General features: G+C 50.5%; 1 protein-coding gene across 4 annotated transcripts in view; it reads right to left on the bottom strand.

The window, feature by feature from the left end:
- The window catches only part of LOC115466187 (1-acyl-sn-glycerol-3-phosphate acyltransferase alpha-like), a 46,161-nt gene that overhangs the window by 8,107 nt on the left and 25,191 nt on the right, over positions 1 to 12,863 (bottom strand). For all 4 annotated transcript variants that reach the window (XM_030197288.1, XM_030197289.1, XM_030197286.1 and 1 more), the window contains exon 5: positions 1,165 to 1,260. In XM_030197288.1, the coding sequence (XP_030053148.1) occupies positions 1,165 to 1,260 (96 nt within the window). The remainder of the gene's footprint in view (positions 1 to 1,164; positions 1,261 to 12,863) is intronic.

The raw sequence follows: 12,863 nt of genomic DNA, 5'->3' as shown, positions 1-12,863 counted from the left end.
GGGCTTTACACTAGAATTCTTTAATGGCTTAGGCACATATTATAGTGCAGTCAAAAAACTGCTCACTAAAAGCCTGAGATCAATCCCCAAACGCCTCAGCTGGTTTGTCCAAGCATTTGATGAAATCGGAGCGAAAAAACAATAATCTGCACTATTCAAGGATTTGACGGTGTGTTGAAGCGCTGAATTATAAGCCAGATAAGAAAATGATTTCTCTGCTTGGTAACGTTATATGGAAATTTCAGCTTGAAGACACAGCCCTGACGAATCTGCCTAAGTGAAACGGAAGGGCCGAGATCGGGCTCAGATAAGTGTTTCAGTCACATGAAAGCTAAATAAATGCTCAGGCTGAACTGTGGAGTTTTTAAAATGCCCTTAAATTTTGAAAACCATTGAAAAAAATAATTACAGATTTTCAACCAGTGAAAGATATTTGGAGCCTGTTTTGAGACACTGAAATGCAATAGTTTTTCTTTGGCATCTTTTTTTTTCTCCGAACAAATCCATCTGGAGACCAGTGCTATAGCCAGACGTGGGGGGCAGGAGCCCACTCACTTTGAGTTTTGGCCCACCCAACAGTGGTGCACAAAGAGGTGTAATTAACAGGAGACAGCAGAAGGGTGTGCTTGGCCCATTACCTGGCCTGAAGCCAGTAGGTGGAGTTGTTGCCCTATCAATTACATTGTTTTGAGTGTACCAAGATGGTGGAAGCTGCATTGGTGAGAATTAAAACCTCCTTGGGTGGACAGGCTTCAGCCTTGTGACATCACGCCATCTCCTGTCCATCAAACCTCCTTGGTCTGAACACTGCTAAAGTCAGCATTGTGCTCCCAGCCACCAACGACAGCACCCTCCTCGCATGCTCAGTTCATGAGCTGGGGGTGACGGCATTGGCGGCTGAGAATGGGACATCGGTGGCTGAGAACAGGCCACCGACTTCACCAATGTTCAGGCGGCCCAGGGGGTTTCTAGCTGAGGAGGCCTTCAACTGGCGGGGCTTGGGGATCCATGCCAGCCAAGCTATTCAATTTTAATGTGGGAGGGGTTCAGGGAGGAAATGTGTGGACCCACCCAGAAATTCACTTCTGGCTACGCAACTGCTGGAGACACACTCTGACCTGGAAAAGAGAATCATTCTCAGCCCCGCTCACTCCAAAACCTCACCTGTGCTTGTACTGCCAAATGAAACGCCCCTCGCTTGAACGGCAACATTGACCCATCATGGTTCCGCGTGCCTTCCGGGAAGACCCACACTCGCACCTACACAGGGAGGGAGATACAGAAAAGCTGTGATATTACGTAACACTCTGACACAGCCCTGCACGGACAGTGTACAAATGAAAAACACCACTTCGGGGACCTGAAACAAGTTGGGACAAAGCACACACACACATGGATTTATGGGGTTGTGATCAACTTTGCAAGCATTTTTCCTTATTGGATCAAGGGCATTTTTTAACAGGTTAAATCCCAGGGCTTTGGTTTGCCTTTCTGTCTCCTGAAACATGTTTCCTGGTGAGTTAATGCTGCCTCTGAACGGATGGATGATCTGGTAACTACACATGAGCAAAAAAAAAAGCACTAACAAGACTTTTGATTCAGGCATCACAACTTCAGCTTTAAAATGAGTGCAAACTGGAAACAGGATGTAAGGCTGGGTCTTAACCCCTTCGGTATGTTACATCACTGATCTCATGAACTGAGGAAGGAAGCTCAGTTTAGCACAAAGCAAGTATCACGGCGAGTGTTAGCAGTGAATTGGAGAGACTGAGCTGAACCACCTCCAGGAATTACACAACTTCTTAGAAAAATTACACAACCTCTTAGGAAAACCATATATTTAGGCAACTTGTTTACTACATCAAAACAAGAAGAAGAAAAAAATATATATAGATATATATTTTTTTTTAATGCAAACTAAGGGGTCCTTTTACTAAGGTGCGCTGAAAAATGGCCTGTGGTAGTGTAGACGCATGTTTTGGGTGCATGCAGAATTATTTTTTAGCGTACCTACAAAAAAATGCCTTTTTTTTTGCCGAAAACAGACATGCGGCAAAATGAAAATTGCCGTGCTTCTGTTTTGGATCTGAGACCTTACCGCAAGCCACTGACCTACTACTACTACTACCTATCACTTCTATAGCGCTACAAGGCATACGCAGCACTATACACCATAAATGAAAAGACAGTCCCTGCTGAAAGAGCTCACAATCTAAATAGGACAGGCAAACAGACAGAACAATTAAAAGGTAAGGGAATTAAAGAGGTGGGGATAGAAGGGTACAGGGCAAGTGAGTAGTGGTTAGGAGTCAAAAGCAGCGTTAAAGAGGTGGGCCTTTAGCCTGGATTTGAATACGGCCAAAGACGGGGCTAGACGTACAAGCGCGGGAAGTCTATTCCAGGCATGAGGTGCAGCGAGATAAAAGGAACGGAGTCTGAAATTAGCAGTAGAGGAGAAGGGGACAGACAAGAGAGATTTATCCACAGAATGGAGTACCCGAGGGGGAGCGTAGAGAGAGACAAGAGTGGAGAGGTACTTGGGAGCGGTAGAGTGAATGCATTTATAGGTCAGTAAGAGAAGTTTGAATTGAATGCAGAAACAGATAGGGAGCCAGTGAAGTGACTAGCGGTAAGGTCTCACGCAGTAACCGGGCGGTAATGGTCTACACGCGTCAAATGCCACCTGACGCGTGTAGCTGCCATGCGCCAGAGAAAAATTATATATATTTTTTCAAATGCGCGTAGCAGACGCGTGCCAAAATTGAAATGATCGCAAGGACCACATGGTAATCGGATGGTAAGTGCAATTTGGCGCATGCTGGACGCGCGTAGGAACCAGGGGCGTAGCCAGACCGGCGGGAGGGGGGATCCAGAGCCGAGGTGAGGGGCACATTTTAGCCTCCCCCGGTGCTGCTGACCTCCCCGCCACTATTGACCCCCCCCCCCATGCCGCCACCCCCCTGTCCCCTTCGACCCTCCCCTCCCACTGCCGCCAACCTTCCCCCGCCACCGCCAGGTACCTTTGCTAGCGGGGGTCCCCAACCCCTGCCAGCCGAAATGTTAAATATATATCCCAAATCAGAAAAAAGAAGTACCCGCAGCGTCAAACTCTAAACCAATTAACAAATATATATGTATGCAATGCCTAGGCCAGTGGTTCTCAAACCTGATTCTGGAGGCACCCTAGCCGGTCAGGTTTTCAGGATACCCGCAATGAATATTCATGAGAGAAATCTGCATGCACTGCCTCCACTGCATGCAAACCTCTCGCATGAATATTCATTGTGGATATCTTGAAAATCTGACTGGTTGGAGTGCCTCCAGGCAGGGCCGGTCTTAGCAAGTGTGGGGCCCTATGCAGACCAATTTGATGGGGCACCACCCTAGCCCCACCCCCACACTAACTCCACCCCCACCCTAGCTCCACCCCCACCCTAGCTCCAGGGCCGGCCACCCCTCCCTCCGAGCTCCAAGGCCCCCAGCTCCAGGGCTTGTCGATCCTGTACAGTCAATGTCAACCGAAAGCCATGTCTTTTTCACAAACACAGATACACCCTAATCCACTATAGAATAAGTAATAATAAACTTTCTATTTAGACAAAAATTAAACTGAACCCCCAGACTCTGCATACAATGCAACACCACAGAAACAGAAAATGTCCCCTAGTACTGTGCAAAATATAAAGACAGCAGATGTAAATTTGAAAAAAACTAACAAATACCAATCACCACTTTACAAATTAACAAATAGAAATAAAACAAATATAGAAAATAAAATAATACCATTTTATTTGACTAATACATTTAGCTTTCAGAGGCCAAAACATCCTTCCTCAGGTCAATACAGTATAGTACTGTTACAGTATCCTATCCTGACCTGAGGAAGGGGGTTTTGTTCTCCGAAAGTTAGCCAAAATGTATTAAAATGAGTCCAATATAAAGATTACTTTGTTTACATGTTCTATTATAAACATTTATTATTAACACAGCTACAATACTACTTTATCCTAAAGCAAAAAAATAAAAATATATATTTTATTTACAGTTTGTTGTCTCTGGTTTCTGCTTTCCTCATCTTCTTTTCACTGTCTTCCTTCCATCCAGCATCTGTCTTCGGTCTCTCTCTGTCATCCAGTGTCTGCCCTCTCTGCTGTTCCCTCCATCCACCTCTCTCCCTGCCTCTTCCATCCACATCTGCCCTCTATCTCTGACCCTTCCATCCACCATCTGCCCCTGTCTGCCCTCTCCCCCTTCCATTTACTGTCTGCCCTTTCTCTCTGCCCCTTCAATCTACCATTTGCCCTCCCTCTCCCATCCATCCAGGGTCTGCCCTCCCTCTCGCTCCCCCTTCCATCCAAGATCTGCCCCTCTCTCTGCCCCTTTTTTCAGCCCCCAGTTCCAGCCCCACTATCCCACCAGTCCCCCGTTTCAGCCCCAGCCCTTTTCTCTCACCAGTCCCAAGCTTCAGCCCCAGCCACTTCTCCCTGTCCCCTTTTCAGCCCCCCCCCCCCGTTACAGCCCCAGCCCTTTTCTCTCACCAGTCCCAAGCTTCAGCCCCAGCCACTTCTCCCTATCTCCTTTTCAACCCCCAGTACCAGCCCCTGCCCCTTTTCAGCCTCCAGTCCCAGTACTAGCCCCCTTATCCCACCTACCCTCCTTTTTGCCCCCAGTTCCAGCCCCCTTCATCCACATGCCTTGTATTAGGGCCTCCCTTTTCAGCCCCAGAACCATTCTCCCACCTGACCCACGCATGCCCCATTTTCCCACCAGCCCCATGCATGGCCCCCATTTTCCCATATGGCCCCTTCTCAAACCCCAGTTCCAACCCACTTCTCCCATCTGAGAGACCCCTCCCCTCCTCCCATTCGAGAACCCCCCGCCTCCCCACCCCAGTCCCTGGCTTCTGCCATCCGAAAATCTCCTCCCCCCATCTGAGAAGAACCCCCACCCCACACCCTTCTCCCATCTGAGTCCCCCTTACCCCCTCCCCCCATCTGAGAAGAACCCCCACCCCACACCCTTCTCCCATCTGAGTCCCCCTTACCCCCTTCCCCCATCTGAGAACCCCCACCCCACACCCTTCTCCCATCTGAGTCCCCACTAGAGAGCTGCACGGCTTCCGTCCCCGCGGGAATCCCGCGGAACCCGCGGGATTCCCGCGGGGACGGAGGCAGTTCCTGCGGGGTTCCCGCGGGGATGGAAGCAGTTCTGCGGGGTTCCCGCGGGGACGGAGGCAGTTCCTGCGGGGTTCCCGCGGGGATGGAACCAGTTCTGTGGGCTTCTCGTGGAAGTGTAAGCTGCACCTGCACCAGCCTCTCATCTACCGAATACCAATTTATTTGAGTGCTGTCTCTTCCTCCTCTTCTTCCTTGCTTTAACAGCATAAATGTGGAAAGTCTTCCATTAAGGAGGTGGTAGAGTCACAAATGATGACGGAATTCAAAAAGGCGTGGGATGAACACAGAGGATCTCTAATTAGAAAATGGAAGTTATATAAAAGCTAACCTTAAATGGCTGCATGTGTGTGGATATGTCAAGTGACACTTAGATGACGACTCTGGCTGTGATGAACTAGAGCTGATACCTGGCAGACTTGTATGGTCTGTGTCTCATACATGGCAATCTGGTGTAGAATGGGCTGGAAAGGGCTTAGACAGCAACTTCAGTGGCTGGAACATAAGGACAGTGCTGGACAGACTTTTACGGTCTGTGTCCCACAAATGAGAACATGAATAGGCTGGAGTGGGCTTCGATGGCAACTCCAGCAGTTGGAACATAAGGATGGGGCCAGATAGACTCCTGTGGTCTTTGTTCCAGAAACACGAAAGAAAGACCATAATCAAGTATATAATATCACACTCGTTGATTTAATGATGAATTGATCATGAGTGTGACTATTGGGCAGAGTGGATGGACCGTTCAGGTCTATTTGTTGTCACTTACTATGTTACTGTTAATCCTCTTTGCTCCCAGGCTGGTGCACAGACCTCAGCTCTGACACAGGCACGAGAATCAGATGTCACCTGACCTACTGGCGCGTGCATGTGGCGTGAATGGACTCATCCTCAGCACACACTGCCAGTGAATCAGAGACAAATCTTACATGTGCGCACCAGAGTGTTCCAAGTTCCAACTTCTATTCCTTCCTTGCCTACAGTGCTGTGGCTCAAATCCAGAAAGGGAGCTGACTGGAACTTTCTTTTATGTACTATTAAATTTTTACGGGGATGGGTGGGGATGGGTTAAATTCTTGCGGGGACGGGTGGGGACGGGTTGGAATGGTTTTAATTTTTGCGGGGATGGGTGGGGACGGGTAAGATTCCAGCGGGGATGGGTGGGGACGGGTAAGATTCCAGCAGGGACGGGCGGGGATGGGTAGGATTTCTGTCCCCATGCAACTCTCTAGTCCCCACCGACCCACCTACCAGCTCTGTTTTCCTGCTGCCACCCACTGCCTTAAAAAAAAATTTTGTGAAGCGCCGGAGTGGCAGGCAGCGCTGCCTTGCGTCTGCCCTGCTAGTAAAAATCTCCTCGACGTCGTTGGGCCTTCCCACACTGAGTCCCGCCCACCCTCACGGTAATAGGAAGTTACCTCAGAGGACGGCGGGACTCAATGTGGGAAGGCCCGACGACGTCGAGGAGATTTTTACTAGCAGGGCAGATGCGAGTCAGCGCTGCCTGCCACTCCGGCGCTTCGCAAAACTTTTTTTAAAGGCAGGACAGGGTGTGGGAGCAGCGGTCGACCGTTGGGGTGGGAGCAGCGGGCGGGGTGACTTCAGGCGCGCCGCGCAGGGCCCGCTTGAGCGCGGGCCCCTATGCGGTCGCCTCGCCCTAAGACCGGCCCTGCCTCCAGGACCAGGTTTGCAAACCACTGGGCTAGCAAAATCTCTTACTTTGGTCTCACACACACATACACATACAGAGCAAAGACAGAATTTCAGCAACTGCACAATTACAGGGACAGATTTTAAGTAAATTGAGTGTACAGAACAGTATGTGCTTATAAATCTACCCTGCATGAAAACAGGCCTCAGAAAAACACGCACCTATTTTTGGTGACACATGGGTAGGCTTTCCTGAAAACAGGTGTAGCAGTGGCGAGATCAGCACTTATAAAATACACACAAAAAAAAACAGATTCTTACAGACTCTTATCCACACAAAGTTATGCCTGTGTTCTTACAGACTCTTATCCACACAAAGTTATGCCTGTCTCACAGCAGATGTAACTGTGTTAGATTCAAAAATACTAGGACTAGGGGGCATTGAATGAAGCTACATAGTAGTAAGTTTAAAATGAATCGGAGAAAATGTTTCTTCACTCAACGCTGCCAGAGAATGTGGTAAAGGTGGTTAGCTTAGCGGGTTTTAAAAAAGGTTTGGACAGCTTCCTAAAGGAAAAGTCCCTAGACCATTATTAAAATGGACTTGGGGAAAACCCACTGCTTATTTCTGGGATAAGCAGCATAAAATGTTTTGTACTTTTTTGGGATCTTGCCAAGTATTTGTGACCTGGATTGGTCACCGTTGGAAACAGGATGCTGGGCTTGATGGATCTTTGGTCTGTCCCACTATGGCAATACTTATGTAAATTTATCTTAGACAGGCCTATAGAAGCAATATGATGTCTATATACAACAGGGACAATCTTTATGTGGCTCTCACACTAGAGAGCCAAGCAAACATTGTAACAAAGAAAATGTTCCACGCAATGTGGAAACTCAAACGAATAAAACCTTCCTTCCCAAGGGAAACATTTCGGAACCTAATACAATCAATGGTCCTAAGCCATGCAGATTACTGTAACGAAATCTAAGTGGGTTGCAAAGCACAACTCACAAAAAAACTCCAAACTGCCCAAAATACAGCACCCAGACTGATATATGGTAAAACACGATTCGAAAGTGCCAAACCCTTACGAGAAAAGCTGCATTGGCTCCCAATCAAAGAACGGACTATCTTCAAAATCTGCACCTTGGTACACAAAACCATCTACGGCGTAGTACCAGCTTACATGATAGACCTAATTGATCTACCAACCAGAAACAGATCCAGATCACCAAGGTCATACCTAAACCTACATTATCCAAACTGTAAAAGACTATAATACAAAACAACCCACGCATCCAACTTCTCCTACATAAGTGCACAACTATGGAACGGACTCCCAACTACAGTGAGAACAATCCATGACTACTTCAACTTTAGGAAATCATTCAAGACTCACCTATTCAAAAAAGAATATCCCAACGATCCAACATAAAATCACAGCACCCAGCAACATATCATAACCGATGATCGTACTGGACAATTTATAATCTCCACCTCTTTTGACCATGCTACCTGACCCAACCTACCTCATATGATCACAATATAGCGAATGATACATACCTGTAGCAGGTGTTCTCCGAGGACAGCAGGCTGATTGTTCTCACGACTGGAGTATCCCTAGCTCTCAGGCTCACTCAAAACAAGAACCCAGGTCAATTGAACCTCGCAACGGCGAGGGCATAACACAAATTGACCTACGAAGAACAACTAACTAAGAGTGCAGCCTGACCAGAATAAATTCGGGTCCTGGAGGGTGGAGTTGGATTCGAACCCCAAACAGATTCTGCAGCACCAACTGCCCGAACCGACTGTCGCGTCGGGTATCCTGCTGTAGACAGTAATGAGATGTGAATGTGTGGACAGATGACCACGTCGCAGCTTTGCAAATCTCTTCAATAGTGGCTGACTTCAAGTGGGCCACCGACGCTGCCATGGCTCTAACACTATGAGCCGTGACATGACCCTCAAGAGCCAGCCCAGCCTGGGCATCAGTGAAGGAAATGCAATCTGCTAGCCAATTGGAGACGGTGCGTTTCCTGACAGCGACCCCTTTCCTACTGGGGTCGAAAGAAACAAACAATTGGGCGGACTGTCTGTGGGGCTTTGTCCGTTCCAAATAGAAGGCCAACGCTCGCTTGCAGTCCAATGTGTGCAACTGACGTTCAGCAGGGCGGGTATGCGGTCTGGGAAAGAATGTTGGCAAGACAATTGACTGGTTAAGATGGAACTCCGACACCACCTTTGGCAGGAACTTCGGGTGAGTACGGAGCACTACTCTGTTATGATGAAATTTGGTATAAGGAGCATGAGCTACCAGGGCTTGCAGCTCACTGACTCTACGAGCTGAAGTAACTGCCACCAAGAAAATGACCTTCCAGGTCAAGTACTTCAGATGGCAGGAATTCAGTGGCTCAAAAGGAGGTTTCATCAGCTGGGTGAGGACGACGTTGAGATCCCATGACACTGTAGGAGGCTTGACAGGGGGCCTTGACAAAAGCAAGCCTCTCATGAATCGAACGACTAAAGGCTCTCCAGAGATGGCTTTACCCTCTACACGATGATGGTAAGCACTAATCGCACTAAGGTGATTCCTTACTGAGTTGGTCTTGAGGCCAGACTCTGATAAGTGCAGAAGGTATTCAAGCAGGTTCTGTGCAGGACAAGAACGAGGTTCTAGGGCCTTGCTCTCACACCAAACGACAAACCTCCTCCACTTGAAAAAGTAACTCTTTTTAGTGGAATCCCTTCTAGAGGCAAGCAAGACACGGGAGACACCCTCCGACAGACCCAACGAAGCAAAGTCTATGCCCTCAACATCCAGGCCGTGAGAGCCAGAGACTGAAGGTTGGGGTGCAGAAGCGCTCCGTCGTTCTGCGAAATGAGAGTCGGAAAACACTCCAATCTCCACGGTTCTTCGGAGGACAACTCCAGAAGAAGAGGGAACCAGATCTGACGGGGCCAAAAGGGCGCTATCAGAATCATGGTGCCGTGGTCTTGCTTGAGCTTCAGTAAGGTCTTCCCCACCAAAGGTATGGGAGGGTAAGCATACAGGAGGCCGGTCCCCCAATGGAGGAGAAAGGCATCCGACGTTAGTCTGCCGCGTGCCTGTAGTCTGGAACAGAACAGAGGCAGCTTGTGGTTGGTCTGAGAGGCGAAAAGGTCCACCGAGGGAGTGCCCCACTCTCGGAAGATCTTGCGTACCACTCTGGAATGGAGCGACCACTTGTGCGGTTGCATAACTCTGCTCAGTCTGTCGGCCAGACTGTTGTTTACGCCTGCCAGGTATGTGGCTTGGAGAAGCATGCCGAACTGGCAGGCCCAACGCCACATCCCGACGGCTTCCTGATACAGGGGGCGAGATCCGGTGCCCCCCTGCTTGTTGATGTAATACATTGCAACCTGATTGTCTGTCCGAATTTGGATAATTTGATAGGACAGTCGATCTCTGAAGGCCTTCAGTGCGTTCCAGACCGCTCGGAGCTCCAGGAGGTTGATCTGAAGATCCTGTTCCTGGAGGGACCACAGTCCCTGGGTGTGAAGCCCATCGACATGAGCTCCCCACCCCAGGCGAGATGTATCCGTCGTCAGCACTTTCGTGGGCTGCGGAATTTGGAATGGATGTCCCAGGGTCAAATTGGTCCGAAGAGTCCACCAGTGCAGCGAATTGCGACAATTGAGGGACAGGTGGATGACATCTTCTAGATTCCCGGTGGCTTGACACCACTGGGAAGCTAGGGTCCATTGAGCAGATCTCATGTGAAGACGAGCCATGGGAGTCACGTGAATTGTAGAGGCCATATGACCTAGGAGTCTCAACATCTGCCGAGCTGTGACCTGCTGAGACGCTCTGGTCTGGGAAGCGAGGGACCGGAGGTTGTGGGCCCTCGCTTCGGGAAGAAATGCCTGAGCCGTCTGTGAATTCAGCAGAGCTCCTATGAATTCCAGAGATTGGACTGGCTGGAGATGGGACTTTGGGTAATTTATCACAAACCCCAGCAGCTCCAGGAGGTGACTACTGCACTGCATGGACCGGAGAGCCCCTGCCTCCGAGGTGTTCTTGACCAGCCAATCGTCGAGATATGGGAACACGTGCACTCCCAGCTTGCGTAGATACGCCGTGACCACCACGAGGCACTTCGTGAACACCCGTGGGGCAGAGGCGAGCCTAAAGGGCAGCACACAATACTGAAAGTGACGTGTCCCCAGGCGGAATCTGAGATACTGTCTGTGAGCTGGCAGTATCGGGATGTGAGTATAAATCCAGGGAGCATAGCCAATCGTCTTTCTGAATCATGGGGAGAAGGGTGCCCAAGGAAAGCATCCTGAACTTCTCTTTGACCAGGTATTTGTTCAGGCCTCTCAGGTCTAGGATGGGGCGCATTCCCCCTGTTTTCTTTTCCACAAGGAAGTACCTGGAATAGAATCCCTGCCCTTCCTGCCCGGGTGGTACGGGCTCGACCACATTGGCGCTGAGAAGGGCGGAGAGTTCCTCTGCAAGTACCTGCTTGTGATGGGAGCTGAAGGACTGAGCTCCCGGTGGGCAATTTGGTGGAGTGGAGGCCAAATTCAGGGCGTATCTGCACCGCACTATTTGGAGAACCCACTGGTCGGAGGTTATCAGAGGCCACCTTTGGTGAAAAGCTTTCAACCTCCCCCCGACCGGCAGGCCGTCCGGTACGGACACTTTGATGGCGGCTATGTTCCCATGGATCCAGTCAAAAACCCGTCCCCGGCTTTTGCTGTGGAGGCGCAGGGGGCTGCTTAGGCGCACACTGTTGACGGGAACGAGCGCGCTGGGACTGTCCCTGTGCCTGAGGAGGCCTTCGGGCCGGCTGGGTGTCCCTACGCTTGCTGTAGGCGTAGGGAGCAGCCTGCCGGGCCCGGGAAAAACGTCCACCTGTAGAGGTGGATGCTGAAGGCGCCCGGTGGGAGAGCTTGTCGAGGGCGGTTTCCCGCTGGTGTAGTTGGTCCACCAACTGCTCGACCTTCTCGCCAAAAATGTTATCCCCCCGGCAAGGGACATCCGCCAGTCGTTGCTGGGTGCGGTTGTCCAGGTCAGAGGCACGCAGCCAGGAGAGTCTACGCATCAGTATACCTTGGGCCGCAGCTCGAGATGCCACATCACAGGTGTCATATATACCCCTGGACAGGAACTTTCTACAAGCCTTCAGCTGCCTGACCACCTCCTGAAAAGGCCTGGACTGCTCCGGAGGGAGCTTATCGACCAGGTCCGCCAGTTGCTTCACATTGTTCCGCATGTGGATGCTCGTGTAGAGCTGGTACAACTGGATACGGGTCACGAGCATGGAAGATTGGTAGGCCTTCCTCCCAAACGAGTCCAGAGTGCGAGACTCCCGCCCCGGGGGCGCCGAGGCGGTATCCCTCGAACTCCGTGCCCTCTTGAGAGCAGAGTCCACGACCGCCGAGTCATGAGGCAATTGGGGCCGCATTAACTCTGGGTCAGAGTGGATTCTGTATTGGGACTCTGCTTTCTTGGGAATGGTGGGGTTAGATAATGGCTTCTGCCAGTTCCGAAGCAGTGTCTCCTTGAGGACATTGTGCAATGGTACCGTGGAAGACTCTCTAGGTGGTGATGGATAGTCGAGGACCTCGAGCATCTCTCCCCTCGGCTCATCCACAGAGACCATGGGGAAGGGAATGCATATAGACATATCCCTGACAAAGGAGGCAAAGGAGAGGCTCTCAGGAGGCGAGAGCTTCCTCTCCGGTGAAGGAGTGGAGGCCCTCAGACTCCTCTGAGGAGAAATATCTGGGGTCCTCCTCCTCCCCCCCACGAGGCCTCTTCCTCGGTATCGGACATTAGCTCTTGCAGCTCAGACCTGAACCGGGCCCGTCTCGACTGCGAGGAACCACGTCCTCGATGGTGGCGTCGAGCGGTGGACTCCTGCGCCGGCAGGGATGAAGCTCCCTCCATCGACGTCGATTCCACCTGCGTGGCGGTCGACACCGGTACCGCAAGCGGCGTCGGTGTCGGAGGCCTCGGCATCAGGCTGGAGCACGCTGGCACTTCC

This window comes from Microcaecilia unicolor, chromosome 3 (assembly GCF_901765095.1).
Source record: "Microcaecilia unicolor chromosome 3, aMicUni1.1, whole genome shotgun sequence".
NCBI classification, from domain to species: Eukaryota; Metazoa; Chordata; class Amphibia; order Gymnophiona; family Siphonopidae; genus Microcaecilia; species Microcaecilia unicolor.
This window is presented reverse-complemented; position numbering and strand designations above follow the sequence as displayed.